This window comes from Pseudophryne corroboree, chromosome 2, assembly GCF_028390025.1.
Source record: "Pseudophryne corroboree isolate aPseCor3 chromosome 2, aPseCor3.hap2, whole genome shotgun sequence".
NCBI classification, from domain to species: domain Eukaryota; kingdom Metazoa; phylum Chordata; class Amphibia; order Anura; family Myobatrachidae; genus Pseudophryne; species Pseudophryne corroboree.
This window is the reverse complement of record NC_086445.1, coordinates 1028353268-1028369587: the sequence shown is the minus strand read 5'-3', so window position 1 is coordinate 1028369587 and position 16320 is coordinate 1028353268. Positions and strand designations below refer to the sequence as shown.

Genomic DNA, 16320 nt, shown 5'->3' with positions numbered 1-16320 from the left:
ATTAAAGTGGAAAAACACACTACAGGCTGATCCAACTTTGATGTAATGTCCTTAAAACAAGTCAAAATGAGGCTCAGTAGTGTGTGTGGCCTCCACGTGCCTGTATGACCTCCCTACAACGCCTGGGCATGCTCCTGATGAGGTGGCGGATGGTCTCCTGAGGGATCTCCTCCCAGACCTGGACTAAAGCATCCGCCAACTCCTGGACAGTCTGTGGTGCAACGTGGCATTGGTGGATGGAGCGAGACATGATGTCCCAGATGTGCTCAATTGGATTCAGGTCTGGGGAACGGGCGGGCCAGTCCATAGCATCAATGCCTTCATCTTGCAGGAACTCCTGACACACTCCAGCCACATGAGGTCTAGCATTGTCTTGCATTAGGAGGAACCCAGGGCCAACCGCACCAGCATATGGTCTCACAAGGGGTCTGAGGATCTCATCTCGGTACCTAATGGCAGTCAGGCTACCTCTGGCGAGCACATGGAGGGCTGTGCGGCCCCCAAAGAAATGCCACCCCACACCATTACTGACCCACTGCCAAACCGGTCATGCTGGAGGATGTTGCAGGCAGCAGAACGTTCTCCTTGGCATCTCCAGACTCTGTCACGTCTGTCACATGTGCTCAAGTGAGAACCTGCTTTCATCTGTGAAGAGCACAGGGCGCCAGTGGCGAATTTGCCAATCTTGGCGTTCTCTGGCAAATGCCAAACGTCCTGCACGGTATTGGGCTGTAAGCACAACCCCCACCTGTGGACGTCGGGCCCTCATACCACCCTCATGGAGTCTGTTTCTGATCGTTTGAGTAGACACAGTCACATACACATTTGTGGCTTGCTGGAGGTCATTTTGCAGGGCTCTGGCAGTGCTCCTCCTGTTCCTCCTTGCACAAAGGCGGAGGTAGCGGTCCTGCTGCTGGGTTGTTGCCCTCCTACGGCCTCCTCCACGTCTCCTGATGTACTGGCCTGTCTCCTGGTAGCGCCTCCATGCTCTGGACACTACGCTGACAGACACAGCAAACCTTCTTGCCACAGCTCGCATTGATGTGCCATCCTGGATGAGCGGCACTACCTGAGCCACTTGTGTGGGTTGTAGGGAGGTCATACAGGCACGTGGAGGCCACACACACTACTGAGCCTCATTTTGACTTGCTTTTAGGACATTACATCAAAGTTGGATCAGCCTGTAGTGTGTTTTTCCACTTTAATTTTGAGGGTGACTCCAAATCCAGACCTCCATGGGTTAATAAATTTGATTTCCATTGATAATTTTTGTGTGATTTTGTTGTCAGCACATTCAACTATGTAAAGAACAAAGTATTTAATAAGAATATTTCATTCATTCAGATCTAGGATGTGTTATTTTAGTGTTCTCTTTATTTTTTTGAGAAGTGTATATATATATATATATATATATATATATATATACACACACAGCTTTGTCACTGTCCCTCCTTATAGCCCCATGAATCACTGGGGATCTCGAGCAATGTGAGTTTTTACTGGACATTCCTAAATAGTAAAATAACTTGCATGCTTCCATGTACCTGAGGGCAGAAACAGGTTTAGCCAGGTGTACCAGTCATGTGACTGCACCTCTCCAATCACAGCTCTGCAAGTTGGAGAGCTTTAAAGAGTAGCTGCAGGAGCTTGAGCACAGGTGCAATACATTGCTGGGGAGCTGCAGACAGGTCTTTACCACTGAGAGGTCAGGTGAGTCTCCCACCACTGTGTGTCCATTGCTAGGGTCTGGGGTCTACCTGCTGAGCTAGCACAGAAAGCAACCAGCAGTGCCGTGTTTTCTGCTGTCTGGGTTTTTCAAGATTGTATTCTTGAAAAAAGCATAAAATAATACAGCGTAAAACCCAAAATTACGCAGGTAGAGCTAGTGATATATTTTCTGTCCCTTTGGCAAATAGTCCTGATGAGAGTGGATAGTTATACCGTGATATCGATGCTTGAGCACAGATGGTTGATTCAAATGTGCTCAAACATGGCTATCCTTAAGACCTGGACTGTTAATGTGCCTTGAAGACCGTGTTTGGGAAATGCTGTACTAATTGGGAATCTGGCTGATTCCCATGACTGGCTAGAGGGGATACGGGAGCATTCTTATACTGGTTTCGGTAGACGTCGTCCAGAAGGGATTGTGGTTGGAGGTATCATGAGATCCCAGATTTCTGTACCTACCATGAGGGGTGTGGTGGGTTCTTCTTCTATACTACGTACAGTAATCAGCGGTGGGTCATTCTAACCGATCAGCTCCATATCATTGCTAGCTAGCACAATATATGTTCAGGGTCTATTTATAAAACAGTGATAGCCCCATTTTCATTTTGCCACTACTGCACCCACCTTATGTGTTGTTGAGACCTACAGTGATTGTATAGTATAATGCTCCCACCGCGCCACCGATGCTATATCCTTCTTCTAAACGCGTGTGTATATTCCTTACGGCTTAGTGAGAGGCTGGTCCTGGGGACTTGTGCAGTAAATATAATCCGGTGGCCTGTTAGGAGAGTGAGTCTGGAGGATTACACTCAGTGATACTTGTGTTTGTATAGAAGGGGCCTCAGTGGTTGCGTCTCTTGTGTAAGTCTGACTTGTGAATAACTGTGTGATATATAGGATGTGTCCCTTCTCCAGGTGACTGTAAGTAAGATGTAATTTTTTCATTGCACGCAAGTGATATTTGGGGTGTTTGTGTATTGCTGGGGCCTGGGGGCCATTACTGGCCGCTGCTGGGAGTGGCAGCTTCTGGTTTCTTTGTAAAAATGGAAAAAAATAAAATAAAACACACGGGATGGGCGTTGTAGTATAGCAACCTTGGCTTTTAGCAATGGCGTTTCTCCCAGTATGGGGGATATTTAATAAACATAATCTCAAAAAAATCTGGAAAATGTGATATTTATGATTTCCGGAGGGGTGTGTGATATTATATATTTTTTATTTAACAGAGATAAATCTCTTCCCCTATATGTCCGTGTGTATATTGTGGGCACACATTTAACTCCCTATCGCTGGGTTTTCTGTGATGTGCTGAGACCTATCCAGTCGTTAAAATGCATTTTCTGTCATTGAGCAGATTTCATATGGTAAATACTACGGGCGCTGGAGATTAGAATTTTACCACTGGTCTCTTGCTTTGCTGTTACTATGTGTGGGGGTTGTAGATGGTTGTTTTATTGTGGAGGTGCCCACCACAGCTGGAGTTCTACAGTAATTGCTGTGTGTAGAAACGAGATTTTTGTATATTTTGGCTGTACTGCTCCAAATGACAGAATAACCCCTCACCCTGATAGGCCTACATTCCATGCATTCCGGATAGTACTGTAGGTGTCAGCCCTGGAAGTTGTTTACCAAAATAAACCATATTAAGCATTGTGGTGTATTAGGATGGAGCAAATTGTAGTGACCTGGTTTAGCAATGAAGCAGGAGGGTGTTACTGGCAGATGGTGGGACACCGCTACCCTGTCGCTAACTCCGGGCCTTGTATACACAGTGGGTCCCCAGTATATTGCTATTCGGCCCAGTGGTTCCTAGCTGTGCCCCTGCACCGGGGTCATAGCTTGTGGTTCACACTCCAGCTGTCCCCCATCATGCTGATAATACTGACTTCCAATGCAAAAATTAATGCATCTACCCCCCCAAATCTGATATAACAAACCATGCAGGAATTAATTTTTATAGGGACAGAAAACCCTTAAGACTAGATTTGCATGTGACCAGTTATATAAACCGAGCCAGGAACAGAAGTCCAGTCCTTCCGTGGGTCTTTGCAGGATCTCTGTAGATTTCTCACACTACGGGGTCTATTCATGAAGCAGTGAAAAGAGTGAAGAAGTGAGCCTGTGGAGAAGTTGCCCATGGCAACCAATCCGATGCTCCGTACAATTGTATATTATGCAAATTATAAATGTTACTTCAATGCTGATTGGTTGCCATGGGCAACTTCTCCACAGACTCGCTTCTCCACACCTTTCACTGCTTCATGAATAGACCCCTACATGAGATGACTCTGTGTATTCGCTGTTCAAAAGGAACAGTTGAGTCTTCGCATTGTTCGTAATTTGTGCGCCTGTTTTTATTGGCTGTTGCCTGGATATATTGTGATTCTTCATAAGAGTATTGGTAAAAAAATAATAGTTACTTTTAGTAAGTGCGAATATGGCGTTACACATTTTCAAGGTTCAGCAGTCTCTGATCGCCCATGTATTGTGGCTATAGGACGGAGAGGGGTGCTTTACCCCCATGGGATCACTCCCATTTAATGCTGTGTGTATATTCTGCAAAGCTGCCTGAGATCCAACCAATGGGTACATGAGTGAGGTAGTGGGATCTCCCCAGGCGTTGCTGCTGTTTGTAGAATCTGAAAATGATTTACCGATCAGCTTTGCTAGGATCCATTTTGGTGCTGATATTGCAGTTGGTGGAAATGAACAAGAAGTGTAAGCTCAGTTTATGGACGGAGTAAAAGCTTATGAGGAATTGAAGCTATTTATAAATCCGTAGTCGCACCCTGTGTCGTCTGTCACTCCTGTGCCTTCAGGCTATTTCCAGGCCGATGGGTCACTGTGTGCTGCTCCCCGAGCCCCATGCATGTGGCTTTATTTAGTTTAGTTGACCATTTAAGGAGTCACTAGTTACTATATCCAGAACAAGGCGCTTATACCCCAGGCCTGGAGGATCTAATGTAACCTCGTCTCCTTCCATTTATTCCAACTTTATCATTATGGCCCTTAATTCAGGATGGTTTATCTAAAAATTCCTAAACCAAAGAATGATTTTGGTTCCGGAATAGTGACCCCAAATGTCGGGACCCCTCCAGCTGTCAGGGTACAACCGAAAGTACAATCTGTGCACCATTATAGGTTTGATCTTTTGGCTTCATTCAAATGGCTCCAATTATAGCTGACAAACCAATGTCTCCCACTTGTCTGGGCTTAGTATGGTCAAAATGGTGATTTCAATCAGGTCATCAATAACTAAAGGCACCTGCCCAGGGCCCCACAATTCTCGGGGCCATAGAGTGGTTAAGGGTGGTGGTTACAGAATCAGAGCGTGAGGCAGCAATCTCTACCTGCAGCCAGACAGTGAATGGCTGTCAGCGTGCTGATTGGTGGATAGCTGGAGTTATCCACCAATCGGAGTGCACACTTCCATACAGTGAATGGCTGTATGTGGAATGACTGCGCAGGACTTTTATTGGTTCCTGTGAATGGGTGGGTAGGAGCCTCCGTATATTGCTCTGCCCAGGGCCTACTATGCTGTTATTATTGCCCCGGAAGTGCGGTGCTGGCCTGTTCCAGACATAGCTGCATCTATATCATGTACTGACCTTTTCTGGCTCGCTATACTGTGAAGTGAGGGAGATTATTGGGCTAAAATAGACGTCCGGTTTGTTGTTGTGGGTATGGGACAAAGGGGCATATTTGTCACAATCCACATCTCTGATGAGATAAATTTGCCCCAATCTGCAATGCGATAATTAAATACATGGCAGGGATGTTATTGCATGCAGGGACGGAGCTGGCGAGAAAGTTCTGTCCCCGCAAATCCGCTTACTGCATTTCTGGTGATGGCGTGTTGTACAACAGACTCGTGTACTTCCATTGCCCAGCCGGGCGCACCCTGTGATCTAAGATTGAGTGGAAATAAGATATTTTTGTCTGCACTTTTTTATGCTCTTGAGTAATCTGTGCCCATTTTGCGTCCAACTGTGCTTCAGGGGCGTGAGGTAAAGTTTAGCGGCGTCTTGTGTGAGATGTTTACGTGTTCGGGCTACGCCTCTTAGATGTGTGTAACAGGATGTGGATAGGGATAGGATATGGGTAACAAAAGACAGTGTGAGCCCCGGGTGTCACGCAGGGGCAGGCGTAGGCGTGCGCAGAACATTTTATTAGGGGGTGCACTGTCAGAGGGGTGTGTTTGGCACCACCTACTGGGGGTGTCTAGCACCTCCTATTGGGCATGTCTAGCAGCGCCTATTGGCACTGAAAGCAAAATAAACATATGCCCCGTGCAGTGCCAGCAGGGCTGGTTCCGGGGCTTCTTGCGCCCCGTGTGGCATTAGGGGGCGTAGCTTCATACAGGGGGTGTGGTCAGTTACGCCCCCTGTACTGTAGTAGGATGTGCGGTGCGCGATGACGTCATCGCGCACCGCACAGCAAAGGTCCTCTCCACGAAGCGTCTAGTTTTCCTTCACAACGGGCAGCCGACGAAGGGAAACTAGACGCATAGTGTCTAGTTTCCCTTCACAGCGGGCAGCAGGGGGCACAGCAGCAGCGGATCTTGCCATGGTGCGGCGCCCTCCGGATGGCGCCGGCACCCTCCGGAAGGCGGCGCCCCGGGCAAAAGTCCTGCTTGCCTATGGCAAGATCCGCTACGGAGTGCCAGATACACACTTGCCCCCATTTGTGCTTATCGTCCTCTGTTGCCAGTACCGCCGATTTCCATCTCTGCCGCTGAGGGGTGGAGAGCGCAGCACGCGTCTCTCCTTTGCCTCACTTCACTGAGTCCCTGGCTGTCTCCCGCGGCCACTTGAAATATGGCGCCGGCTTGTGAGCCAATCAAAGCTCACGGGCTGGCAGCCAATCAAGAGCTGGTCTGCGAGCTCTGATTGGCTGACAGCCGAGAGACATTGTAAATGACTGCAGGGGACACATAGTGAGGGGCAGGAGAGACGCGCGCAGCGCTCTCCTTCCTTCAAGTTCAGCGTCGGACTGAGACAGGAATCGGCAGCAACAGGCGTGTGGGTGGTGCCAGACATTAGGGGGTGCCTGTACGCACGCCTATGAGGGCAGGGTGTATCGCCATATTAGGGATTTCTAGTAGGCCGCATCGGTGACACCTGGTGCACCGAGGTTTCTCCTAAGACTTACGGGTTTGCAGAGCAGAGGGGCATTTGTGCAGGACCTGTGTTTTGGGCTGCGATCCTTGAAAAGTCCACACCAGAAACTGCAAAAAAAAAAGTGCCTGTGACGGAGTAAGATTACGTGAAAGAGCTCATGGTATGGCTGGCGCACGGTTTACAGTCTGCGGTCACATCGCAGCCGTTTTCACTGCACAAAAGACATTGTGTATTGCAGCAGCCTGGAAGAGAATGCTTCCGGCCTCTCTGGGTGTAAGCCACAATCCGAGTGGCCAGGCAGTATTCTCTACCGGTCTTCCAAAATGCTTCGGAGGCACCAGCACAGGAGGCAGATGTCGCATCGTCCAGCGCGCCCCTGCTCAAATGACCCTAGGCATCTGCCCAGTGCCCCTATACACTAATATGGCCGTGCTTTGATGTTTGCGTTTCTGAGCGATACTTGGCTCCCATGGCAATGCTGGCACAGAGCTCCTGGAGATGGCGCGCGAGCAGGCATTGCGGTGATAAAATGGCCCTTGTTACCTAGACACAGGCCGGCAGCTCTTACCCGTTACCCTGTGATATATGGGGAGAAACGATTAACAATGGTCTCTTGTCATTCTGTAAATCTGTACCCGTGTTGTTGACTGATTTCTGCCCTTAAGGCCCATACACACTAGTCCATTTTGAGCTCAAACCTCCTAGAGTGTATGGCTGGGCGGTGAGCGCTGATGCGTGCTCCCACATCATCGATGGCCGCCGACGGCCTGTTTTACTGGATGAGTAAACCACTTTCTTTCTTTTTTTTTTCTTTTTTTTTATTTGTCACCCATGTAAGTAAATTGCTTATCTCAAAAAACTGATTCAATGGAACTATTGAAAGCTACATACTATAAATCCTTCCTGTGTCAGCTGGCGTCCGCATACTGGCAAAGGACAAACTGGGAAACATTTAGACACAAGGGTGTGTGTGTAATATATATATATATATATATATATATATATATATATATATTTATATAATATTTGTTAGCAGTTGGGCAAAACCATGTGCATTGCAAGGGGGGGGGGGGTGATGTAACATGTGCAGAGAGAGTTAGATTTGGGTGGGGTGTGTTCAAACTGAAATCTAAGTTGCAGTGTAAACATAAAGCAGCCAGTATTTACCCTGCACAGAAACAATATAACCCACCCAAATCTAACTCTCTCTGCACATGTTACATCTGCCCCACCTGCATTGCACATGGTTTTGCCCATTAGCTAACAAATTTGCTGCTGCGATCAGATCTGAATTACTCCCATTGGGGGTCATTCCAAGTTGATCGTAGCTGTGCTAAATTTAGCTAAATTGTCAATCAGGCAGAGGCGGTTGCTACTGAACGACGGCCTTCGGCTGTCAGGCATGCGCCGCGGCGACGGCGCATGTGCAATTCCCACCCCGATCGCTGCAATAAACTGCAGCGAGTGATCGGGTCGGAATGACCCGCATTGTTCTCTAATGGGCACTTTGATTTTCTCATGCGGAGATTTGGAAGAATGACTTGCTTGTAGAATACGTCTTGCATCCTCTTCCTATCTAGAACGAATAGCACAAAGCACTTTAAATAGCTCCTCCCAAAGTGAAACTATTTTGATGTAAAAAAAAAACAACAACAATTCTTTGCCGAGCCAGAGCTGTTGTTTTTGGTGGTTTTGCTGGTTTGAAACGAGCTGAGCGGGTTTTTTATGTCCTTCTGCTGGGGAAACCTGATTTGCAAAGATTTATGGAGAAGGGACATGAACCTCCTCCAGTAGGCCAGAGAATCTCTTGTTTTAAAGAATACGCCACCTTAATATTTCTGGAGCCCTGACAACCTTGTCCTGCATAAAGTAGTATTTTAACTCCTCCCATGGACGGTCTGTCCTCTTAATTTCATGGTCTGTTCTGTACATTTTATCGTATGCCAGGACTATGCTGCTTCCCTTAGAGGTCCGTGTTTAGGGAGAAATTATATCCTAGAACTTTCTAATTGTATTGTCACCTGGGTTCCATCTATTGCAAAAAGTTAGGAACGAGGGGAAGAGTGAGTAATGTAAAAGACACGTCCATCAGTAATAGGGGGAAGTTGGTGTTCCTCTGATTTGCAGAGCTTACAATCTGTTATCTGTTTCAAATCTGATAATTCTGTACCAGAGGGTGCATTACATGGAAGTGCAGGTTCAGCGTTCAGTAACGTAGAGGGGCTGAAAGATTGAAAGCTCTGATGGCTGATTTCTGACTGATCTGTTGCTGGGAGAGACTAATGAGTTGAGGGGCAGGGAGACCAGATAGAAGAGGACAGTAGTCCATGTGGGACAAGATGAGGACCTGTATTAGTGGTTGATTTAAGGTGGTCAAGTGCCCGTTAGTACCAGGTTGTTAAGCTTCAGGCGTTGGGGAACCATCTTAATAGAACTGCCTGATGGATAAATTGTCCTACTGATAATCCATCATAAGAATAGAGGTGATGGGGAAAATCCAGGATTTTGAGTTAAGCAAGAAAACCCGGTAGGTGCTGTAGCACTAAAATGCTCCATCTGTGCTGTGTGAGGACTCCAGGCCATGCTTCTCCTGCAGGTTCTCTTCTGTGCGGATCTGCTGATTGTCCACTCTGTGATCTATCTACATAAACTATGTGTGCCTAATACAATGTCTTTATTTCCCCCATTACAGACTATCATCCCTTGAGGAAATGAAGGGGAGTACCGGCACTCGCTGTTTCCAGGCTATTCTCATTTTAGGAAATGTGGTCATTGGGGTAAGCTTATGTCCATATCTTACACCCCTCATTGGTTTTCCCTGGAGCACCTAGTCCTGGTGGACAGAAACTGAATTTATCTGAGGTAGAGGCACTAATGCCTTTGAGGTACTAAGGGTTTGCAGGGGAGGTGATCATTGACTCCCACCCTATATAACGGTGACACCTCCCTTGTCACCCTGTTATCTGTACATGGGACGGAGTACTGGAGCCATGTGCAAATATTTAACTGCATTGGTGTAGGTCAGAGGTTCTCAAACTCGGTCCTCGGGGGCACACACAGTGCATGTTTTGCAGGTCTCCTCACAGAATCGCAAGTGAAATAATTAGCTCCACCTGTGGACCTTTTAAAATGTGTCAGTGAGTAATTAATACACCTGTGCACCTGCTGGGTTACCTGCAAATCATGCACTGTGTGGGGTCCTGAGGACCGTGTTTGAGAACCTCTGGTGTAGGTCAACAGCCCATGACAAGGGCCAGAGCCAGCCAATCGGGAGGCTCCTGGATCCAGTTCTTGGCCTAAGACTGTGAATGGAGGTTTCCCTGGTGGCTGTACTCTCTAGTGAAGCCCTTCTATGGCCGCTCTTACCAGGGCAGGATTTAGGGTGTCAGGGCCTGAGGCTGAAAATAATCAATGGCCTATTGGGAGAAGCAGAGGAGGTGTGGCCACTAGTGCTTTCATTATTTGTAACTTACGGCCAACGGTGTGTCCAGCTGGGCAGCTGCTCATCGTCCTGGTGCAATGATGGGCCTGGGGCTTTAGCCCCATCTGCCCCACTATAATCTGGCCGTGGCTCGAACACTAATTTGTGCGTGGACACGTGCCTCAGTCCACATTGTTGGCTGGTTCCAGTGATTCTATAATCATTGGATATTTATATTCTAGAAGTTATGTGTTGGCCTGACGCTGATCTCACTGTCCCTCTCTGTCCCTCCAGTTGGCCGGTCTTGCCCTCATGGCGGAGTGCATATACTTTGTGTCGGACCAAAACCGCCTCTACCCGCTGCTCAATGCCACAAACAACGATGACCTCTATGCGGCGGCCTGGATTGGCATCTTCACCGGCTTCTGCCTCTTCTTGTTGTCCATCCTGGGTATCATCGGCATCATGCAATCCAACAGGAGGATACTTATGGCTGTGAGTAACTGCAGTGGTTTCATATAAAACGTGCTCTGTGTTGTATAGGAAGGTATCTGTGTGCTATAAGAGGATATATATGTGCCTTCAGAGTCTGCTACATTTCATACTCTATAATATTTATATACGTGGCATGGATTGATTTTTGTTGATGTATCTCTTTCTTCTTGTTTTAGTATTTAATATTGATGTTCATCGTCTACTGCTTTGAAGCGGCGTCGGCTATCGTTGCAGCGACACAAAGAGACTTTGTAAGTATTGTGTCGTGGCAGCCGGGTTGGGCGGTGTTCCGGTATCTAATACCCTGATCCAGAGTCCCCCGTTCTCTAAGGTGTGATGATTAGCGATTCCCTGTCTATGTAGCACAGTTGTGTATTACTGTAACGGTATGGCTTTATATGCTGTGTACTTTTTTCTTTTTAATTCTGTATAACGTTATGATTTTCCTTTTGGCTTTATGCCCCCGTGTGACGCTATTGTCTTTCATTTTATTTGTGTTTTTGTTTTTTAGTTTATTTCCAACCTATTCCTGAAACAAATGTTGGAGTATTATCAGAACACCAACCCCAGCAACAATGACCAACAGTACAAGATCAACGGAGTGACCAACACCTGGAACTACCTGATGCTTATGGTATGTGACCTTTCCCAGCTGAGCGACCTTTAGCGTCTGAGTTATATCTGCCGCTGCGTCACTTTGGGTTTAGTTTAGGGTTTGTCGACTGGTTTTGCAATGTCCGTCCATCTATATATAGTTTGTGTCTTTACAATACTGTATGTTAACTGCAAATATGTTCCTATTGCCCCCAGCCCTGGGGAACGTATATAATAGACAAGATACGCCCTGTGTGGGCAATGCGCTACTATTGGGGATTTGATGTCTGTCATATTTTCAGGCCTGTCTGACCCTTTCCATGCCCCCAGTGATGTCATGCCCTCACTATATTGTATTCTGTGGGGATTATTGCACCCCAGTTATATTGAATGGAGAAACTATTTTGGCGAAGAGAAGACAAACAATGGGGCTGTACTTTATGAGGAGCTCTGTAAATAGACTTAATAGCGCAATCCAGTGGTGTAAGTTCGTCACAGTTGCCCGGAGGCAAGTTCATACCAGTTGCCGCCCCCCCCCCCTTATATTTAGATAAATGTATGTATGTATGTATGTATGTATGTATGTATGTATGTATGTGTGCATATATGTATGTGTATGGAGTGTTCTGAATTTTTTTTATATACTGTGTATATATATATATATATATATATATATATATATATATATATATATATATATATATATATATATACATTTCATTCTTTTATTTTAAATCACACATTTCTTAGCAGTCATACCCAGGATTAGTACCCACTGACAGCAGACACTTTACTGATGGAGCCATTTGCTCCAGTACAGGAAGCATGAGAATTGTAACTATAAAGTTATGTGTAATTTTCAGAGAAGTAACTTCATATGGTGAAAAGATAGCGGCAGCCATCAATTAACTTACTTCAATGGTGTCACAGAATGGGGGGAGAAGAGCCCCCCTTCAGAGCAGGAGCCCGGCGGCAGATGACTCCGTTGCCTCCCAGAGTTCTGCCTCTGGCGCAATCATAGAAACTAGGTCCTATAACCAGAATAGTTTTACAATTTACTAATATGGGAGTTCTATTTAAGATGGGATGTTGTCCATAGCAACCAATCAGATTCTACTTCTCATTTATCTAGCACCTTCTAGAAGATAATACCTGGAACCTGATTGGTTGCTATGGGCAACATCCCATCTTAAATAGAACTCCCATCTTAGTAAATTTACCCCCTTGTGTTTACTTTAGACCAATATGAGGGGGAGATAGATCAAACCGGGGAGAGAGAGCAAGTACCACCTGATCAGCTCCTGACCTTTTCAGACACCATCTGTCGCATGGCAGTTAGGAGCTGATTGGCTGGTACTTTATCTCTCTCCAAGTTTTGATAACTCTCCCCCTTATTTTGGTGAGCGCTGATAATAGAATGTAAATGGGTCCGAGATTATTGCAGGGTCACCATGGACTGACAATGTGTAATCCCTCTCTGTGTGTCTTCCAGAAACACTGCTGTGGTGTGAACGGTCCGGCAGACTGGCAGGACTACACGTCCGCCTTCAGGTCATCCAACAGCGACTCTTCCTTCCCCTGGCCCCAGCAGTGTTGTGTGATGAACGCCAACGGACAACCAGTAAACCTGCAGGGCTGCCGGCTGGGGATCTCTGGATACTTGCAGCTCAATGTAAGGAGCACGCCTGGGTCTTGTATGTGTATGTAATATGCAATAAGCAGACGGGGTTAATTTGCTATGTTACATAGAGGGAGATCCCAAAGAAGAATCCTGTTAGCCACGGTCATTATTTTTTGCCTGGGGGAGAAAGTATCGCAATTTTTGGGCTATCCAATTATAGACCATTTTCCATTAACCACGGAGAGACGCCTTTCTTCTCGCAGATCCCTGTGCTGGCGAGAAGAAATATGAGAAAGTGACCTATTTGGGCGCCCAATCAGCACTCTTCATTTTGCGCCTAACTGCTAACCCAACACTTTTGGGCGCGAACAAAATAATAAAAATTGAATAGCACCCCGCAATCTACCGTCACTTTAGATGGGACATCTGGGGCGCGCATAAACAATTGAATCTCCCCATACAATCCAAAAAGCCGTGGGCCTATGTTTTCGTGATCGTGGAAAATGCTTACTTACAGTATCGGAGATTTTGTTTCACCTGCCTCCAAATCCCCGATAATTGGATAGCCCCGGGTGAGTAAATTCGCTGCGGTTAGTTACAGCGGCTAATTTGATACAGAGTGAATCTGCATAAACTGGTTATGTGTCCTTTGACGATTTGATCAAACGCTTATGTAATAAATAATGTTCATTGAATCAGAATTATTGGATCGTTTAAAATGTTACTAGAATTAACATAGAAGTGCAATTATGTGTCTGTACACTGTGACGGGGAAATTCAGACAAGCGATATGAGTGCGTGCAGTTATTTACAGTACATAGCGGACTCTAAACTCTATTTATTTGGGATCTTCTTCCAGGGATGCTATGACGAGATTGTCGGCCCATTGAATCGCCAGGCCTGGGGGATAGCCTGGTTTGGATTTGCGATCTTGTGCTGGACGGTGAGTATATTGTTCATCTTTCCTCCTGACCGTTCTACCACAAGGACGCTTTATGATCTGAAATTTTATGTCCTACCTGCAATTAGTAAAAAATAAATAAAAAGGAACTGATATAATATAATTTTAAGGCACTGCAGCTCCTCTCGGATTCCGCGAGACTCTGCTAGCGCCTGGCATAATTTTTTGCGCCTTTCTAGCTGAAAATGCATCTTAGTCGCGATGCCCGATGCTAGCAGAGTTGGAGGGGAGGTGGCGGCTCACTCACGCCAGGCATCTGCGTGGTGTATTGAGGCTGGATGTACGAGGACACATCTGTAAAGCAATTGTGCGGGAAAGCAAATTATACATTTTATATTTGAGTTTTCTTTTTATTTCTCTTTCAGTTCTGGGTGCTGCTTGGCACTATGTTCTACTGGGTACGAATTGAATGCTAAGACGGACGACTGCTCTCCTGAGTCCTTGGTTGTTTTAGGGTAGATCCACAATCGCGCCGCCAATATGGAAGACAGTTGTCATAGATCCCTTTCCCAAACTTGGGCCACTTGTTCTGACTTATGAAATATTGGCCCGTGGACCTGTGTGTTTTGGGGGGGAGGGGGTTAAGTTACGCTGCACGACTATTTTAAGTCGGATTGTGTTAGAAGAAGTATTTTTGTGTGTGTACTGAATATATGTGATGCCCAGAAGCTTGCAGTCTTGCAATGTGGATCTTTCAGCTGAAGGCTAATCATTGACTTTCAGTCCTTTATTTCCTCTGGAGTGTTTTAGGAAAGTTGTCGTGTATCTTATACTGCATTTTTATTTTATTTCGTTTTGTATTTTTTTATTTTTTATTTTGCATTGAAGTTTAACAATCCGATACCTATGGAAAAGTAACAGTATTAATCTGTTGCACTCTTCCATTCACACATCGGTCACTGGAGAATCGTTACATTACACTTAGGTGGCCCACATAGTTAAAAGAAAACATATTGCTTAAAATACATGTTGATCCCATTTACGACTTTTGGCCGTCACAAACCTATAGCGGGGATAGTCAAATGTTTGGAAAGTCAGCTGGGTGTCTGTTTTCCCCTGACTATTAGATAGGAAAAAACAGACACCCAACCGACTTTTCAAACATTTGAATTACCCCCAAAAAGTCTATACCTAAACCCGGGATTTTTCAGTTTCTTTCTATTCCTGGGAATGTTCCCTTTGTACTCCTACCTCTGTCAGCACCAGGAGACTTCCTGTTGTAAAGAACTGTGGTAATACTGCTACACGTATCTCTCTCTGTGGCTATTGAAGAGAAGCCTCAGCCGCGATAAAAGGATTTTTTTATAAGGTCCACTCGTGGTGTGGTTGTTGTGGTTTGTTTTTGTTTTTTTTAAGATATATGGGAATGAAACCCTAAATGTAACATGTATGTACTCTTACAAACAATCACACCGTTTTAACACTACTCCTTTTCTATAGTGCAAACAAGAGTACTTACCCCCCCCCCCCTTTATCCTCAACCCACAAACTGTATGTCCCCCTATCATTTGCATAGAGTACATTAGACCATTAAAGGGGCTTTACATATATACTAAACAATAGTCTTTCTATATATCGGCTCTGGTAGCCAGTAACCCCGGCTCCAATGCAAATGACCATTGATATGTAATAAGCCTTTTTATGCGACGACCCCGCCCCTACCCCTATTTAATACTCCCTTTCTCCCTCCGCATTCTTTGTGTTGGAGGAGCCGGTCCGGCCAGAAAGCAGCTTCTCCTTTAGCAAACTGGAAATACTTATTTATAGAGACTCTGGGCCCCACCACCGGCCCTGCCCAGCAATGCCAGACCGCCTGTGTGGATAATGATCTGTGATTATCCTGTGCCACTAATGTAACACTTTTAATAAATCTTTGTATGTAAATGTATCACTAGTTCTGTTATAGATTGTCTGGGTACATATGTCTGCCAACCTTATTTCTAAATCAATAAAAAACCTATTAAATGAAACCAGTCACAGCCTAATTCTGTACAACCAGCAAACACAGCCCTGGAAATTGTGTGTGTGTGTAATCTCCTCTCTTCCTAATTTGTTTACTGTGCACACCACAATCTGTGTTCTTCTGCTGTCCCTGCCTGCAATACATATTTATTGCCGACAGATGGGATGCCGGCTGGGCCGGTGCAAGGCATCACTGCACCCTAGGCAAGGCTTCAGCCTAGCGCCTCCTAACCTATTAAAGCCCCACGACCTAACCTTCAAAACCCCCAGCATTGCATCTGCACATGGGGTCTGGTGGGGATATTTAATTGTGTGTGTGTGTGATTATTTATATACATACATACATACATACATACATACATACATACATGCTCCTTATTGTGTTCCATCCCCCATCTGTAAGTTCATTTCTAACCCC

At 45.8% G+C, this 16320-nt stretch overlaps 1 protein-coding gene across 2 annotated transcripts; it reads left to right on the top strand.

The window, feature by feature from the left end:
• The first annotated feature begins 1602 nt into the window (after nt 1-1602).
• UPK1B (uroplakin 1B) lies at nt 1603-15910 on the top strand. Of its 2 annotated transcripts, none has more exons than XM_063956770.1 (8): nt 1603-1710; nt 9541-9625; nt 10564-10764; nt 10941-11015; nt 11276-11398; nt 12851-13030; nt 13839-13922; nt 14306-15910. In XM_063956770.1, the coding sequence occupies exons 2-8, from the start codon at nt 9560-9562 to the stop codon at nt 14354-14356; spliced, it is 780 nt and encodes a 259-aa protein (XP_063812840.1). In that variant the 5' UTR covers nt 1603-1710; nt 9541-9559; the 3' UTR covers nt 14357-15910. The 2 variants fall into 2 exon arrangements, with proteins under 2 accessions (XP_063812840.1, XP_063812841.1); XM_063956771.1 differs by having other exon boundaries at nt 1626-1705.
• The last annotated feature ends 410 nt before the right edge of the window (nt 15911-16320 follow it).

Bases quoted from the DNA above. Each gene is read 5' to 3' on its own strand.
- UPK1B (XM_063956770.1), top strand. From the start codon at position 9,560: ATGAAGGGGAGTACCGGCACTCGCTGTTTCCAGGCTATTCTCATTTTA. The intron at 10,765-10,940 runs GTGAGTAACTGC...TTCTTGTTTTAG, and splicing joins ACAGGAGGATACTTATGGCT to TATTTAATATTGATGTTCAT. The intron at 13,031-13,838 runs GTAAGGAGCACG...ATCTTCTTCCAG, and splicing joins CTGGATACTTGCAGCTCAAT to GGATGCTATGACGAGATTGT.